This window comes from Schistocerca gregaria, chromosome 7, assembly GCF_023897955.1.
Source record: "Schistocerca gregaria isolate iqSchGreg1 chromosome 7, iqSchGreg1.2, whole genome shotgun sequence".
Classification (NCBI taxonomy): domain Eukaryota; kingdom Metazoa; phylum Arthropoda; class Insecta; order Orthoptera; family Acrididae; genus Schistocerca; species Schistocerca gregaria.
The window spans coordinates 62,783,800-62,802,209 of NC_064926.1; the positions used below are offsets into that span (position 1 = coordinate 62,783,800).

Below are 18,410 nucleotides of genomic sequence, written 5' to 3' on the forward strand. Positions count from 1 at the left end.
GACCGTAGAGTCTTGGTGGTACTGCATTGTGTGGTCTCAATCTCTTGATGACTTGTTCAGATAGAGAACAGTCGTTCAAAAGGGTAGCAGTTTTCCTTGATATTCGGCTTGTTGGGTCCTTTCCAATTCAGTGGTACGTAGAATCATTTAGCTGACAATATATCTTCTCGTTGTAGGCTTCCCTTGTCAGAAGAACTGTGGCGTTACCCCTATCCGCAGGCAGTACGACTGTGCTAGTATCCACTCTGAGGCTGCGGAGAGCAGCTCTTTCAGCTGGCGAGATGTTACTCCATTGTGGCGCACATTTCAACAACGTTCGGCAAGATTCACGTCGAATTTCGTCTGCAGTATCCGCAGGGAGACATCTAACGGCTTCCTCAATGGAACTGATGAAATCCGTTAAAGGCAGTGAAGCAGGAGTAGGGGCGAAGTTTCAACCTTTCGCAAGCACTGACATTGTCGCATCGTCAAACGATTTCTCCGTAAGGTTCACCACGGATCGTCCAGAGATAGCTTCTTGCGGCTTTCGTGTTACAAGTTGGCTAAACTTCGCACTTTGCCTGTTCGTACTGTTCCTGTGAGCCCAGTCTGCCTTGGCCCAGGATACACCGTCAATCCAGTCCCAGCTAAGGGAAGAACATCTTTCTGCAATCTTCAGATGTAAATAATATAAATTCCTGGCAACAGCGTCTAACTCACGACACGTAAAACGGATTTGTTCTCTCACTAAAGCCAGACTCGCCTTGCATTTTATATTGTTGGCGGCTACACTATTAATAAAATGAACAACTCTGGCGAAAGTTGGAATCAAGTTATTGTCTCTACATTTCAGTAAAAAATTTAGTGAACACAGCAACCTGGCTCTTTTCTCACGTAATTTATCCAGTATGTGGGTGTCCTGAACCATCTCCTCCCCGTAAAGATATTTGATGTGATTTCTGAAATTTTCCCGGCGTATTTGTTCTTCTAATAATTTCCGGGTATGCAGCCGGATCCCGTCGACATTCTGCCACGATATTTCGGCCCAGAGACGTCCAGCCATCATCGGCCCAGAGACGTCCAGCCATCATCAGGTGAGTACACAACTACTGAAGAGCCCAGGTGCAGTCGCGGTATTTATGCCGAATCTCGCGCATGCGAAATTTACTGGCATCCTACTGCGCATGCGTCACGTGTTGATATGCGCGACATAGCCGAGTTGTACGTGCTGCCCTCTGTGGTGAAAGTAAAAGATCACAGAATCACAGCGGAATAGACAGCGTCATTCCATACTCAATGACTAGATGATTTTTTACTTTCACCACCGAGGGCAGCACGTACAACTCGGCTATGCCGCGCATGTCAACACATGACGCATGTGCTGTAGGATGCCAGTACATTTCGCATGCGCGAGATTCGACATAAATACCGCGCCTGGGCTCTTCAGTAGTTGTGTACTCACCTGATGATGGCCGGACGTCTCTGGGCCGAAATATCGTGGCAGAATTTCGACGGGATCCGGCTGCATACCCGGAAATTATTAGAAGAACAAATACACCGTGAAAATTTCAGAAGTCACATCAGGTATAAAACTCTTTGTGTAATTATACATGAAATAAAATGTTGGACAGATAGCTGTAGTGTTTTCAAATGTAGGTTAAAGATGTTTCTCCTTAACAATCCCTCTCATACCATAAAAAACTTCTTGAATAGAATAACTAATCATTAAAAATACATAAATATTATTTTATACATATATTTAAGTTGTACACAAGCATTCTACACTTGTTCTGTTGACACATTATATATTATAATGTTATCATGAATCTGACCTGTGGAACAAGGAACGAACTAACTAACTAACTACCTATGACTTTGTCTTTCATCTCACAGTTTTCTTCAAACACTTTTATTTTCCTACTCCAAAAATAATAACAACAACAACAATAATAATACTCTTGCAAGTACTGAAAACTATAGGCTTGATCAGCTTTTCACTTCTATGTGACTCTCAGTTCCTCTTGCTAGTTTTAGTGGATGATAAACAGATGTTTCACTCTTTGTATGTACAACAAACATTACTCTTACATGTATAGTATAGTAACTGTAACAGATGACTCTTTCTTGTACAGGAGTTATATTAAACATGGTTCACTCACTGTATAATAACATAGTTGCTATAACCCTGTACAACATACCTGAATATGCACCACGGCACACCCTCCTGGTGGTTAAAAAACTGAATGGTCAGCTTCATCTCTGCAGTTACTATAAGTTTCCACAAACACTCAATTTATCAGCAATTAACACACCCTTAACTTGTACCAATACCACTACCTTCCATTCAGTGTGGCTAGCGCCCCTCCAATTTTTCAGCATTTTCTGGAAGAACTGACAGTGTCCATTTTGGGGTGCATTGACTGCCTCAAAGACGTCTTCGTGGCAAGTGCATCCACAGAAGAGCATTTACGCAACTGACACTCCTTGCTGACAGTCTTTCTTATTGCATGGTGGAAGTGCAACCCTTCCTAAATACTTACTGGTTGATGGCTTCTCAAAATTTTCATACATTATCCACTTTCCTTCCAAGTGAGACATGGCTACCGTTCAAGTTGTCTCCAAATTTTTTTTCTGTTGAAGGATTGCCTTATACTGTTGTGATAGATAATGGTACACAATTTGTCTCTCAGACCTTCCACAATTTCTGTGCCCATCAAGCCATTCACCACACGCTTGCTGCTTCTTTTCACCCCAAATATAACAGCAAGGTCAAATGGCATGTCCACATGTTCAAGGTTCAAATGGAGAAGTAAGTCACAGACTTGCCCACAGATGACGCCATGACATGCTTCTCGAGTTCCTACAGGTTTACACCAGTGGGAGATTAAGAGGCCGGCTGAGATGCTTCACAGTCACCAGCCGCATACCCTCCTGCATCCACTCAAGTCACCCACCTCATCAATGTCTGTTGGCAAGGCATTTGTCACATTTCACTCCTGGGTCTGCTGTCTGTGGTCAGGGCTCGGCTGCTGACCGAAGTGGATTCAACCACAGTCCACAGCTGCCATGGCTGCTGCCTCTGTATGGTGTGCTTCAGAGAGGGGCTACTGGTACAGCACCATGATCAGCTGCGTCTTCACACCACAAGGACCACTGTGAATGCCCTTGCCTCTTCCGTCAGTGCCTGTTCCTACAAACCTGGGTACCCTGCTGCAGAGCTGACCTGCCCAGCTTGTGTATGTCATCACCTCCTGCATCTCTTCCATGGTTTGGTGCCCAACACATGCAGCCGGCCTTTCCCATGATGCTTCGTGTGGCCACGGCCTCACCACTTCCACCCCTTCTCACCAGTTCTGGCCTGGAATCTCCTCCTGCCACCATCTTCATCACCTGCAGCACCCACCACTGAGGCCATGAGTGCCCATCGGTTGCCCAGATGAGCGTATCAGTGAAGCCCCTTTCACCAAAGGGGAAGGAGTGCCATAAACCTATACATCATACCTGGATACAAGTCACGACACCATGCCGCCGGCATGGTATATCCAAATATTCCACCAATGGCGGACCCAGTCACCTGAGGCCACCAGCCCAATTTGTGATTTTTGTCATTTAACGATTTTAATGTGTGCTTTGTAAATGTATACAATGCTGACTACGTAGAATGGCCTTCAGTCATGGCCTTTCTACTAGCTAATTGTGCTGTCTCTAAGTATGTTATTTACTAGAATGTGGAAAGTAGACTCTTGTTCTTTGTGGCCACACTATTGTTTCTCTCTCTCATTAAAACAGTAATATGTTTGAGTCCTGCACCAGCAAACAATAAAAATCTCACTTATATTAGAAAGTCTCTTTAGCTTACATTTAAAATCATACCTTCAGACATATGTATACCATGACATACAGCATTATTCACTATTAAATCCATACATATTCTAAAAATTGGTGTATGTATTCATGTTCCACATATTTCAGCAAATATGACAATAGTTGAAGCATAAAGAAAGCCACCCAAAATTGGGATCATCTTATTTGAAAGCTATAAACATAGGTTGAAATTTATACAAATTAAACCCATTATAAAATAAAATAAATCACCCATAAATGCATTTCAAAATGTTACAAAATCCTCGCAAACATTAGCTAATGAAAGCACCTCCTGAATGTGGTCCTTCAATTGTTTATTCAGAGAGACGTCTACAGTTTGTAGCATCAAACTCAAACTACCCACTAAAACAGCAGTCTTAGTATTGCTTTGTGCTACATGGTTTGGCATTCTCAGTTATGTGACTGCAAAACATATCCCACACCATCAAACTTGGCTGATTTCATAGAGCACCTGGTTGCCTCTGCCACACATTTTCCACCCCCAATTTTATACCATTCTCATCCATCCATCCCTTTTCATGAAAATGTACAAAAATTCCTGGTGGATATTTTATTTTAGTTAAGGTATTCCACTTGAAAATGACCAGAGGTTTTAACTTTTCCCATCTGCCATGCAAGTTAATACTACTGTAAACCTGGTCTTCTCCCAGCCTGTACTTCTGACTTGAAGAGTTTTCATGCCTTTTGTTTCCACACATCTATTGTTTATCATATCAAAGTTCATTGGTGTTTCATCAATATTAATCCATATTTCCAAGTTGTATTTCTCCTAATTTGAATTCGTAACCTTGTTGTCAAGACCTTTTGGTAATTACTAAGCAATTTTTGCTTTCTGGCATATAACCAGATTTTTTTTCTGTTCATAAAACAACTGCACCAACCTACTGTTGCTTTAACTTCTTTGGGATGCTCTGGATTAGCTCAGACCAAACTCAATACACAAGCCCTAATCATATATCTTGTAACAACATAGCACTCTCCTCTGGTCTTGTACCCACTCTGCAATATCATTTTCTAAATCAGGCCAGAAAGCTATTCCTCTACTCATGGAACACTTTTTTATTGGCATTCTTTTAACAGCATCTTCATTCTTTCACCAATCTCTTACCATCTTTTCTATTTTATCAAAAGCCCTTGCTGCAGCAGAGTTGTTTGATTCTTTAGCCTGTTTTACAACCTTTAAGTTGAACCTTGCTTCATATTTCCTTCTTTGTATCGGTTTCATCATTAGGCACACACTTTACAAATATTACGACAGTTACACTTACAGTACAAACTGTTTGAACACACAACACAACTTACAACAATACCTTATCCTACCCAATCAGCAGCTGGGCCACCTGTGAAAGCAGCAATGCCATTTATCAGCTCTGCTGCAATCACTGCACAGCTTTTTACATTGGTATAAATGCCAACCAGCTGTCCACCAGGATGAATGGCCACCACAAAAATGTGGCCAAGAGCAGAGTAGACCACCCTGTGGCATAACATGCAGCTGAATATAAAACATTTGAGTTTAATGGCTGCCACATTACCCGAGCCATCTGGATCCTTCCTTCCACCATCAGCTATTTTGCACCACCAGCTTTCCTGCACCACCAGCTTTTCTGACCTGTGTAGATGGGAGAAATCCTTACAATGCACTCTCCACCCCCATAATTATCCCAGCCTTAACTTATGGTAACATACTGTCCATCCAACAGTTCCACCCCTCCCCCCACCCCCACCCCCAACCCTCGCCTATCATTTCCTCCCCATTCTCATCTCCCACCATGTTTATTTGCTGCCCTCTGTGAACGCATCCACCTGTATTTCCTTGCACCTTTTTTTTTTTTTTTTTTTTTTTTTTCTCCCTGCCCCGCAATTACCTGATACTATGCATGCTGGCTTTCTAGTTTCTGCACACTCCACCAGTCAGTGTCGTCTCTCTCCCCACTCTTACACTGTTATCCCTTCCCCTTTCCTGCCCCATCCAGACTGCTGCTTACATCCCACATGATAGTTGCCTCCTGACTGCTGCTTGCATCCCACGTGATAGTTGCATTCTGGCCCAAGATGCTGGAGTTGGTGGTCATGTGTGCATGGGGTGTGCTTGATGGGTGTATCTCTCTTTTACTGGTGAAGGCTGTGGCCAAAGTATCTTTTAATTGTGCCTGTCTGCAACTTAACGTGAATTTCTTACACCAAGTAGCAATCTGTCTTTTCCTACATCGCTTATATTCCTATCTGGAGTTCCACTGTGTGATTACAACAATACTTATTAGCTGTACATACAAATTTGTTATTCGGTATGTGCTTCTACAGGCAAAACCATAACAATGCTGAAAGAGGCTACTACTTTATGACATGTACAACCGTACCGATTGTTTAGTAGTACAGAATGGGTATGTGCGGAAAACTGAATAGCCAATACAATGCTTTTATAAATACTCAAAGTCATTACTCGAGTCAGTGATCATTGTTCTAAACTAAATTTACAGATCATTGGTAGTTTTGGGATGATCTTATAGGATGGGCACATGGTAAGACTATACATCTATGATGAAAATTTATACCTTGTCTCATCCACTCAAATAAAAGAGTATGTATGTCACACATTCCTCGTAAACCACTGGACCAATTTCAACCAAACTTTATACGCATGTAAGTTATTGTTAGTAAAGAGTCACTGAGTGGTAAGAACCACCTAACTTTCAAATGGGTGGGAATGGGGGTGAAAAATAGTGTGGACCACGACACATGAATACCCAGTTTTTACTCATCCATATTTCAGAATGAAAGCACTTAGTGACTTGCAACAAACTTTACACATAATTAAACACCTTTAGAAAAACACTTCTTGCTGACAACTGCCACAAAATGATGAAAGAAAAGAAGTTTATTGCTTACATACTCCATTGAAGGAGATGGTCCGCAGCTCGTGGTCGTGCGGTAGCGTTCTCGCTTCCCACACCCGGGTTCAATTCCTAGCGGGGTCAGGAATTTTCTCTGCCTCGTGATGACTGGGTGTTATGTGACGTCCTTAGGTTAGTTAGGTTTAAGTAGTTCTAAGTTCTAGGGGACTGATGACCATAGATGTTAAGTCCCATAGTGCTCTGAGCCATTTAAACCATTTTTTTTTAGAAGGAGATGGACAGAACGAGAGTGAGGGGGATATGGGCAGAAAAAGGGAAGAGGAGAGACAGGAGGGAGAGTAGGTAGACAGACGGAGGAGATGAAAAAAGGAGAAGGAGGATATGTGCAGGGACAGAGCAGGAGGAGGAGATAGACAGAGGGGGAGGAGGAGATGGACAGAGGGGGGAGGAAACGGACAGGAAGAGGAGATGGAGATGTACAGAGAGAAGGGTAGGAGATGAACACAGAGAGGGGGAGGGGAGATAAGTGGAGAAAGGAGGATACAGATTTCACAGGAGATGGACTCAAAAAGGAAAGGAGGAGATGGACAGACGGATGAGGAAATGGACAGGGGGAGTGAGGAGGAAAAGACTGACAGAGAGAGGTGCAGGTGGAGATGGGCTAACAGATTGGAATAAATACAGACAGGATAATACTGGGTACTAAGTTAGTGTCTTACACATCCTGAGGCTCAATGCAATAACCTTAATAACCAACAAGATACAGAAATTGAGGTAATATCATCATGGCACGCTAGATGGCTGTAGCTTTTAACTTTAGAACTTCATCTCCTTAGGTGGTGCCATGTTTTCTAAAAATAAGGAGCCTCACATTCATGATTGCCACACTGCATTTGTGCAGTAACATCTGACTTCACTAGTGTCAGGAAACCGTCATAAAAATTTATTGTTTAAGTGATTTACTGCCAGATGAAGATTCTACTGCAGGTAACAAGCTTCTTTTTTTTCAATTAAAGGAAAAAAAGGTCTACTGAATTGCATATTTATTCATGTTTAAGTAATTTATGATTGCTGTAATATGCATTTCTTTTATTTTCAGAGAATGAAAGCACTGTTGATATTTCATGACTTCCTGATAAGACTGAACCTTCATCTACAGAAAGTGAATGGTGGCATTAGGGAAAGTTGGTTTGAATTTTATTGCGATACATAAAGTAGATAAAGGTTATTCTTTTGGTGCTAGTTACTAGGAAAAACATAACAATAATAATCACAACATGCAGTAATAACTTTGCTTCACAATCATAGATGGTGGAAACACTTACAGAGCTCCACATTCTAAATGAAATACTTATTCTTCTCAAGTCTGCAATAATTAAATCCTACCCAAAGGCAAATATTTGCAGTACAAAGATAAGGAACAGTAAAATCATATCAAAGCAAAGATGTGAAGGAGAACTTTTATGTGTATCTTCAGGTATCGCACAGAATGTCAAAATCAAAACACACGAATAAGTGGGAGGAGATACATGAATAAAAACAAATGGAAAGAAACTTGTTCCTGTGGACTACTTGCCATTTTACAATGAACTTCAGTTGACTGCAACACCAGTGAAAAGTTTCAAGAGTGTTGAACCAGAAAATTCTGTATCACTTACAGAATTTAAGTCATCAACAAAAATGGTGATACAGATGTATGAAACTGATTTCAGATGCAATTTAAACTGATCAAATTTATAGAACATAAGTTATAATGGCATCTTACTCGCACAGGGAATCAGTTTCTTGATGCGGAAAAGCAACAGAGGAATAAGCTGAGTCATCCACCATCTAACAAAATAAACAATGCTACCAATGTTCTTGCATCAAAGACATTGACATTGCCAGAGATAACAGTCGTGTGTGTGTGTGTGTGTGTGTGTGTCGTCTATTTTTGATGAGGGCCTTACTGGCCAAAAGCTTATTTGTGACAGTCTTTTTGTTGTGTCTATCTGCGACTCAGCATCTCCACTATATGGTGAATAGCAACTTTCCTTTTCGTAATATTGTTAAATTCCATCCAGGATTTTCCATTTGACATAATCTCTGGTAACGTATGAAAGACTTTGTGACATCTCCACTACATCATTTGCCCAAATAAATAAAGTCAATAGGATACTGTGATGGATATCAGCAGAAGAAATAGAGCCATCCAAGACACAACTGGTGACATGATGTGTAGGAGACAATGGAACCAAGGAACATGAAAAATGAAGAAAGTCAAGACAGAAGGAGACAGCGAATGGGGCAGAGAAGTGGTGCCAGCCATAGATAATCCACTGGAAGAAAAAATAAACAGAAGAACAAGAACAAGAAGAAATAAAGTAACACAGGATCTATGAAGATGACAACAAAGGAAGTTGTTGACAGCTTAAGACTCCGTACACATCTTCTTGTAACCGCAACAGGGACTGCCATGGGGTTGCCGCTAACGAAAACGTGGCGGGACCAACAGGAGCGGCCCGCAAAAAACAAGACAGATGAATGGCAATGAAAGGATAAGCATGACAGACAACTGAGCAAGACACCAAGATCAACAACAAAGTTGTAAGCCATGGAGTCACAAGAGACAACCTCACGAGATCAAAATGACGCCCACTCGTAACGGGAAGTAAGCACATGCAACGTAAACACTATGTCTGTAAGTGAGATAGCAACTGGATCAACGTGATTACCAGACTGCCTGGCTGAGTGAGATGCAACTGCCTAAATACATGACATGGTATGTTGCTATTGGCTGCTGGGACCACATGCTCCACAGTGGCACCCTCACGTTAGACTCGAGGCCAGGAGCGAGCACAGTCATGGCAGCTTATGGTGCAACTGTTGCAGCGACCTCTAGCGGTCATCGAGGTCCATGTCGTCTGGCACGGATTCGAAACCCGCAGTGCTCGGTACCAGACATCTGATGCGGCACGAACTCTGGTAATATTCAACGGAAAGTTTTATATTAGTGGAATCAACTACACATTCCATTCACATTAATGTGACCACTGTCAAAAACCAGAATAACCCCCCAGAATAACCCCCAGCATGTACATGCAGGAAGAGAGTCAATGAATTTCTGGAAAATACTGACAGGCATCTGAAGCCATGTCAACTCCAGTGCTGTGGCCACTTGCGCTAGGTTTCTCAGTTGAGGATACATGTGGCAAACAGTCAGATCTAGGTGGTCCATAAAATCTCGATTGGTTCTAAATCTGGAGAGTTTGGTAGCCAGGGTAGTACGGTAAACTCATGCTGATATTCTTTAGACCATGCACATACACTGCGAGTTATGTGACTTGTTGCATTGTCCTGCTGGTAGATGTCATGGTTCAGAAGAAAGAACCAAGTACAGATGCAAGCTTGTCTTGATCCTCTGTGACTTCCTAAATGATGAGATCATCCAGGGAATTCCACGAAAACATTTCCCAGATTTTAATGCACCCTCCTCCCAACTTGGACCCTTTTGGACAATTGTAGAGGGGTGTTTGTTTTCAGATTTTTTACACTGATGGGAGCATAAAACGTGACTCATCTGAAAAGACCACCTGGGCCAATCAGTGGAAATTCAGTTGCAGTTCTAGTATGCAAACTCGAGCCTTCAGCAGCTATGAACAGCAGTCCGCACAACTGCATGAACCAGGTGCCTGCTGTGGGTGCCCATGAGCAGCAACATTCACTGAATAGTTGTTGAGGAGATACTGTTGGTAGTGCCTAGGTCCATCTGTGCAGTCAGTTGCTCTACAGTTACATGTCTATTCACCCATACACACCTCCACACCTGTCATTCACCTCTGTCATCTACAGCCTGTGATGCACTTCAGTTGCCTAGGCATCAGTTTTGGATAGTGCCATTTTGCCTTTGACTGTTTACTTTAACCACATTGGCATGTGGACAGTTTACAAACTTAGCCATTTCGGAAATGATCCCACCCTTGGCCCGAGACCCAAAGAACATGCCCTTTTGAATGTCAGACGAACTTTCATTTCCACATAGACGATAACTGCACTGTTTTCTGAGTTTCCTGACACACTCTATACACCCTCCACTGGTAGAGCAGCCAGCCGCCATCTGTGAGTGGTTATTGCACGCTGACATCGAATATAGGTGATGATTACATTAATGTAACTGGACCATTTAATTTCCTGGAATTATAAGATAGGTAGAGCATTTTTTTAAGTGCTGTAGTTAATGGTATTATATGACAAAAAATGTGGAAGGCCATGAATCTCACAGCATTATCACATTATGTTCATTTAATTCCACCTAACAACAAAGATCTTTTGGTGCTAGTGCTATCTCCATGAAAATACAGAAGCAGATCCACCACCTACAGCTGAAGTAGTTAATAAGGCAATAAGTACCCTGAAAAACAACAAGGCCAGTGGAGAAGATTCTATTACAGCTGAACTTATTAAATGGTCACAACTAAAAATTATAACTAACCTTCAGCTCATGTTTGAAAAAATATGGGAAACTGAAAAGATGCCAGAAGGCTGGAAAGTGTCTCTCATCCACCCCTTGCACAAGAAAGGTGATAATCAAAATGTACATACCTACAGAGGCATATTTTTGTTGCCTATGGGTTATAAAATATTTTCAACAATACTACTAAACAAGGTAGCAGCAACACTTGATAGCCATTTGGGAGAATATCAGACTGGATTTAGAAAGAGCAGATCTTGCTCAGAACAGATTTTAAACCTAAAATCCATAATTTGTCACAGACTTACTAACTCCAAAGATATAGCTGTAATATTTATAGATTTTAAAAAGGTATTTGACTCGGTTGACTGATAAACACTTCGGTTGATTGATAAATGCAATATAAAGCGATCAGAGAATTTGGTATCAAATCTAAATTAGCAAACCTTATTTGTGAAACACTCACAGATACCAAATCAAAAGTAAAGTTTCAGAGTGAAATATCAAAGCATTCAACATAAAAACAGGTGTAAGGCAAGGTGATGGTATGTCTCCACTCCTCTTTAACTGCGCACTAGAGAAAATAGTACGAGAATGGAAACAAAAACTAAAAGAACAGAAGCTATCACCAATCAGACTGCGAACTAAAAACAAAGGTATTGAATTCACTGTTTAGCATTTGCAGGTGATTTTGCCATTCTTCCTGAAAACCTGACATATGCTGGAATACAAATCAATCACTTAGAAGAAATAGCCAACAAAGCATGTTTAAGAATATCTTTAGAAAAAACAAAATTTATGAAAGTATAAAAAATGCTCTGGAATCCCTAGTACCAGATGTTGGCCAGATAAAGATGGTAAATAAATTTAAATATTTGGGAGAAATTATTCAGAAAAACGGCTTACAAAAATTTGCCGTAGAAGAAAGAGTACATAAAGTGGAGAGAGCTCGTGAAATAACTAGTAATGTCTACAACAAGAGGTGTCTGTCTAAAAATTTGAAGATACAGCACTACAACACAGTAGTAAAACCAGAATGTCTTTATGCAAGTGAATGTTTAGTACTGAACTACAAATTACACAAACCTGAAGTTCTAGAAAGAAAAGTCATTCGAAAAATACTTGGGGCACCAAAAAACAGAGGTATAGAAATTAACAAGCAATAATGAAGTTTATTGCAACACAGAAAACATACATGAAACACTACGAAAGAGGTGACTGCTATTTTTTGGACGCTTATACAGAATAAACAGCAACAGGTTAACAAAACAGACTTTTAAATATCTTTGGGACAAGAAGTCAACAATAGCCTGGATTCAAGAAGTCAGGAAAGATTTGGAAAGGAACAACATAAGTGAAAAAGATGCAATACAAAGGAAGATTTTCAAGAGGAAAGTGTTAAAAATGGAAGGATTTCAAGGCAAGAGGGAGAAGAACATAAGAAAAAAAAAGATACATATGAAAAGATGAAAGAATACTGGAGGAAAAAGAAAGAACAACAAAGAAGGAAGCATTGAAATTGGTGTGTGGTCCTTAGATGACCCAAACGAAGAACTAAAGAAGAAGAAAAAAGGTCTTTTACAGCAAATATATGCAGAGAAAGAAGGGAAACTATTTTTTTAGGAAGTATGTCTGTTCAGACTACACTAGGTTTCATATAAAAAATAAACTTTTATTGAACAAATACCTAGAAAGTTCACCTGTATCAGAAAAAAGAGGGTATCAAGGCTAAGAGTAAGAGAATTACTTACTTGTTTGAGGATATCTTTGACTGAAGACCGTAATTTACGATGATTGGATGGCAGTTTGCAAATCCCTGACTGCTCCAAAGACACCATTAGACGCTCAAATCTCAGCCACCATACCTACAGCAAAGATTGAAAATAAATGTAATAACTCTTTACGTCTGAGCATATTTATTTACTTATTGATCTACTATATGTTTTTTAAGCACAACATTAAATGTAGCACAAACAATAACACATGTAATTTACAAACAGACATATAAATTTTTAATGAAATCAACTGTGTCATTTGTTGCAAGAAATAATAGAAAGTAACATGATAGACCCTGTTGGGACATTCTGTAACTGTGCGATGGAAGGTTTACCAGGCTGCTCCACAACCACAATTTGGAGATGGAGCTTTACCCCACTTACGAAGAGTGTCCACGCTTCTGCCATGATTGGTGAATATCTTGTTAAATGTTGTCCATGTTCTGAGTGACTGATCAAAAGCACAGGGTTTCTTTCTTATGCAGGTCGAGTTCTGGCAATGTGGAAGGCAATTCTGAGCAGTTTCATTCCCATAAGTCAGTTAAGTTGAATTGAAGCATGTGCAGTTCCATGGCTGTTTTCATCGATGGTTTTCTTGACCGAAGCTGTTTTCTTTCTATGATAACTGCATCTTGATGGATGGGGAGTTGTGGGTTGCCTTGTATGTGTTTCAACTCGTGGAGTAGAGCTGCTTTTTGCCAACATCCAGGTGTTGGTATATACGGACAAACATTCAACAGAGATTGATACCACTGATAATTCTCATTGTATTTTTCAGCTGTGCATCAAGAGTTCGTGTGTGCACTATTGAGCCATAGAGGGGCACCGTATTCCACAGTGGAGTAGATTAGTCCAAGTGCTGAAGTGCACAGAGCTTCAGCAGTGGAGCCTCAAAGTTGTTCACAGCTTGTATAGGATCTTTTTCCTTGTTCATATATTTGCAGTGACACTATTTAGATTATTCTTGTAGGACAATGTAATCCCTAGATTTTTTGGTTGCTGATTGTGGTGAAATAGTCTGTCACTAAAATAGACCTGGAGCTGTCTACTCACCACTCTGTTGCACAAATGAAAGCAAGCCGTCTCTGTCTTGGGGGGATTGGTTTCAGGCTATCTCCCATTATCACCTGATCAGATGTCAAGATGGCTTCTTCAAAATTTAGATGTCCCACAGCCAGCACTCAGTCATCCGCATATCCAAAGTTAAGAGATCTAATTTCAGACATATCAGGCATTTACAGATTAAACAGGACTGGCGCGAGGCCAGATCCCTGAGGTAGTCCACCATTTAGTGTCTTTGAAGAGCTTATCCTGTTGCCCAGTACGACACAAAATGACCTCCAGCAAGCTTGCTATTAATAAGTTAGGCTGTTTTTCTGAATGGCATTATTTGAATGAGTTTTTAGTGAAGACCATATCTCCATATGGTGTCACAAGCTGCTGAGAGATCTATAAATGCACTGATGTTTTTACATTATTTTGAAAGCCTGCTTCAATGTAGGTCATGAGTGCCATTATCTGGTCTGTGCGGTTCCTTTCTGAGTGAAAACCAACTTCTTTGGTTGGAATTTTCTTAAGTATTGACACTTCCAAGGAGACTGCATACTGAGCTAAGAGGAGCTATTGGGCAGTAGCTTTCTGGCTCATTGCTTGCTTTTCCCAGTTTAAGGCTAGCAATGCCATAAGACTTTTTCATTCCATTTGGGATTCTACCTCTCATTATGATGTCCATACACAACTCTGATGCCCATTGTTTTGGTATGTTTACCACAGTTCAGGAGCAATTAAAGATGAATTCCATCTGGCCCCGGTGCCTTTATTATTTCCTGATCACTATTCAACTATTCTACCAAGAACCGGAGGAAGATTCTGTTAACTATTCCACTGGGAAAATATGGTCTGGTTGGGGATAGATGCCTTCAAAACCATGAATTCATGCTTGATATGGATGGTGTCCTTTGTCCTGTGGGGTTATTGAAGTAGTCAAAATGTGAGTTGCAATCCTGTCTCAATGCAAGATCACTTAACCTCGTGCATCCTTAGGACTTCCACCTAATTTCTTTAAAAGTGCCCAGGCTTCTCTGCTAGATCTTTTGAAGTCCAGGTTCATTATTATTTCTGTCCATTTCTCATGTTGAATCACATCCAGCGTGCATAGCACATCATCAGCTACTTCTCCATCCCGGGGAAGGAACTCCTTGTATAGTTCTTCACAGTGAGCATACCATGCTGGAATGTACTACTTGCAGAACCCTCTAGGGATGACCTTATTTGCTGTTTCAGTCACTGCTCTTGTAAACCTTTGGTAGCTTTCCACAGTGGGCGAAATCCAGCCTAATCATTTGTCAAGGTGGTTGGAGAAGTTCTTCCACATCTTAAAACTTCCTGGCAGATTAAAACTGTGTGCCGGACCGAGACTCGAACTTGGGACCTTTGCCTTTCGCGGGCAAGTGCTCTACTAACTGAGCTACCCAAGCACGACTCACGCCCCGTCCTCACAGCTTTATTTCCGCCAGTACCTCGCCTCCTACCTTCCAAACTTTACAGAAGCTCTCCTGCGAACCTTGCAGAACTAGCACTCCTGAAAGAAAGGATATTGCGGAGACATGGCTTAGCCACAGCCTGGGGGATGTTTCCAGAATGAGATTTTCACTTTGCAGCGGAGTGTGCACTGATACGAAACTTCCTGGCAGATTAAAACTGTGAGCCACATCTTCTTAAAATTCCATATTGGATGAGGATAGAAACTGATCAGTGGGATATTTATTCTTATTTCAATTAGAGCTGTTCAATATTAGCTGTGTGGGAAGTCTTGAAGTATTCTATGGGCCACTTGCAGCAGTATGTTCTCATCATATTTGCTTACAAAACACAAATCAGTGTTGTATTCTAGGTTACAAGCAGCTGATTTAAAAGATCCCTCCTCTCTTGCAACAAATAACAGAAATAGACTATCATCGGCCCAAGTCGCTAGTGTTTCACCGTTGTTATTGTTGGTCCTATATTTCCATTGTATGTGGTGACTGTCAAAGTCTTGCACATAGACTGCTGGATGGGGCAGTAGAAGCAACGTTTCACATGTCCATTTGGTGGTAGGGGGTTTATACATCTCTTACTTTATAGTTATTTCTCCCACTTTGATGACAACTTCATGAGTGATGTCAGTGATGGATGTCTTAACCAAGTGAATAAGTTCTACACAGGAGCAAGGATATGTAGCGACTCTCTAAGGACAGTGATATGTGGCTCCTAACAATTTATACCATCTTTTTGTTAAATAGTTTCACTGTTGGTATTATACTGATGTCTGAGAGTAATACAACAGTGACAGCACTGTCATTAATTCAGTAGCACATTTTTTATGTATATCTCATACTTTAGTTTTCAAATTTTACGGCTTTTCATTTGTAAAAATGTAGCTAGTCCCATTTTAGACAATTCAATATACTAAGAAACAATACAGCTAAATAAATTTGCAACATTAGTGCTGTTCACAGAGACTTCAACACACTCAGGAGTTGAGTATTACAAAATTATTATTACTTATTTATCTTAATTTCTAATGTGACACGATACAATCCACCATAACATTCTTTTCTACTGTGCCACTCAACAATAGTGCAATAATAACAGCCAGCAAAATATCAACATTCACAAAGAAATATTTAAAAAAGTCTATGAAAGCAATACTGTCACTTTATAAAGCAGTAATTTCGAGCACATGGAATTGGAAAACAGCTGTGCCTGTCTCTTTAAAACAATCCACAGCATTTTGGGTTGAGATTTTACCACAGCCATACTCACAGCAAAGGACTAAAAGAAAGATAGAATCACGGATTGTGAAGCATTTCTCGATGTACTGTCAATTGGGAAGACTTCCCTCAATTCATATATGCAAGCAGCATTCAACAACATACCAAGCTTGAAGCTCCAGTTATTCTTAAATCATGTCAGCTGTGAACATCTGCCCAATCATTCTGGTGAGTTGGGAACCTATCTGCAATGTATGAGCAGCAGTAAACTTTGGTACCAACATTAATACTTTAGTTTGCAACACAATCTGGGTGTTGATGATTAAAGTATGCAACCGCCACAATGGACTGCATTCTCCTCTTTGCCGATCAGATACAATATAGCTAATAAAGACCTCCAGACATGGTGAACAAGGATATTACTACAGAAAACTGTATTTCCAAATAATATGTTAAGTTTCTGCATCAGAAATATTTATAATTTTTCATCAAGATTGGATTTCAGCACCGTGGTCTGTGTCCTAATTGTGTATCATATTCGACTATTCACTAGTGCAAATCTGAATAATTACACTGGAGTAAGCTATGTGTGCTTATGGGGCATCCACTTTTTCATTTTTGTATATGCAGACAAATGTAAAATTCATATGTTACGAAGAGCACAATATAGACAATCTAAACACCATCCAAACTTGTCAACTTCAACTGCTTAATTTTCTTCATTTCAGTCTTCATACAAGCAGTAAGTATAGTTGATCTGGTATACATTAGTGTAATACTGCTGGCAGTAAAGTGGATGCCAGCGAGGAAGAAATGATGTGCCCACTTGAATCACATGCAATGTGCCAAGTGGTAGGTTTCCCACAGGAGCGGCACTGCAAACAAAACAACCCTAGTTGGCAAGTCACATCATGTGGTATGACCCTTCTCCAGGGATATAAACAAAAGAAGTACAACAGGAGTATAACAACTGGATTCTGTGTGGGTATGTGCACTATTAGGGTTGCTACAAGTACCACCAAGTGAAACTCCCTGACAATTCCCTAATTTCCAGACAAGTTCTAGAATATTTCCCTGACAAATTTTGAGATCTCAAGGGTAAGTAAAGACATAAGTTGGCAATCCGTCTTTGCATCTAGGCTCAAAAAACAATAGAGCCAAATGAGGAAATATCTAAATAAAACAAACTGTTTTTAGGTGGAGAAAGCAAGGCAAATTGTATATGTATTTTCTAAGACCACTGATGTTATTTTATTTCAATAAAACAAAACACATCTGGTGACAAAAATACGCATTTCCTTGGAGTCACAAGGCAGATTTAAAATACTTACACTGCTTTCAGAAATACCCTCAGAAAAAATAGGCTTGCTGAAAGAAATGTATAAGGTGGGGAAGAGTTGTGTAAACCAACAATATAGGTGTCCACCAATAAAATGTTTGTTCTACTATGTTAATTACTGTCAGTATTACCAACTGCATTAGACCTATTATTTTACAGATATTATGTGATTTTTCTTTTGAGAAATATTTGAGTACATAGCATAAAAACTGCCAGCAACAGTCATAATTTTCTTCTTTTTCTTGTCCATACTTTGTAATATATAAACCACCTTCAAAGTTCCAAAATGTACTAAATAAATAAAATGTCTTTAAAACACCACACCTTGCAATGTACTTGCGGTGAGACAGGCACAATTTCTGAAATCTATTGCCC

The 18,410-nt window shown here is 40.3% G+C and overlaps 1 protein-coding gene across 1 annotated transcript in view; it reads right to left on the reverse strand.

Moving 5' to 3' along the window:
* The window catches only part of LOC126281692 (nuclear exosome regulator NRDE2), a 163,645-nt gene that overhangs the window by 48,288 nt on the left and 96,947 nt on the right, over positions 1-18,410 (reverse strand). Inside the window, exon 10 of the mRNA XM_049980860.1 lies at positions 12,921-13,034. Coding sequence (XP_049836817.1) covers positions 12,921-13,034 — 114 coding nt within the window. The remainder of the gene's footprint in view (positions 1-12,920; positions 13,035-18,410) is intronic.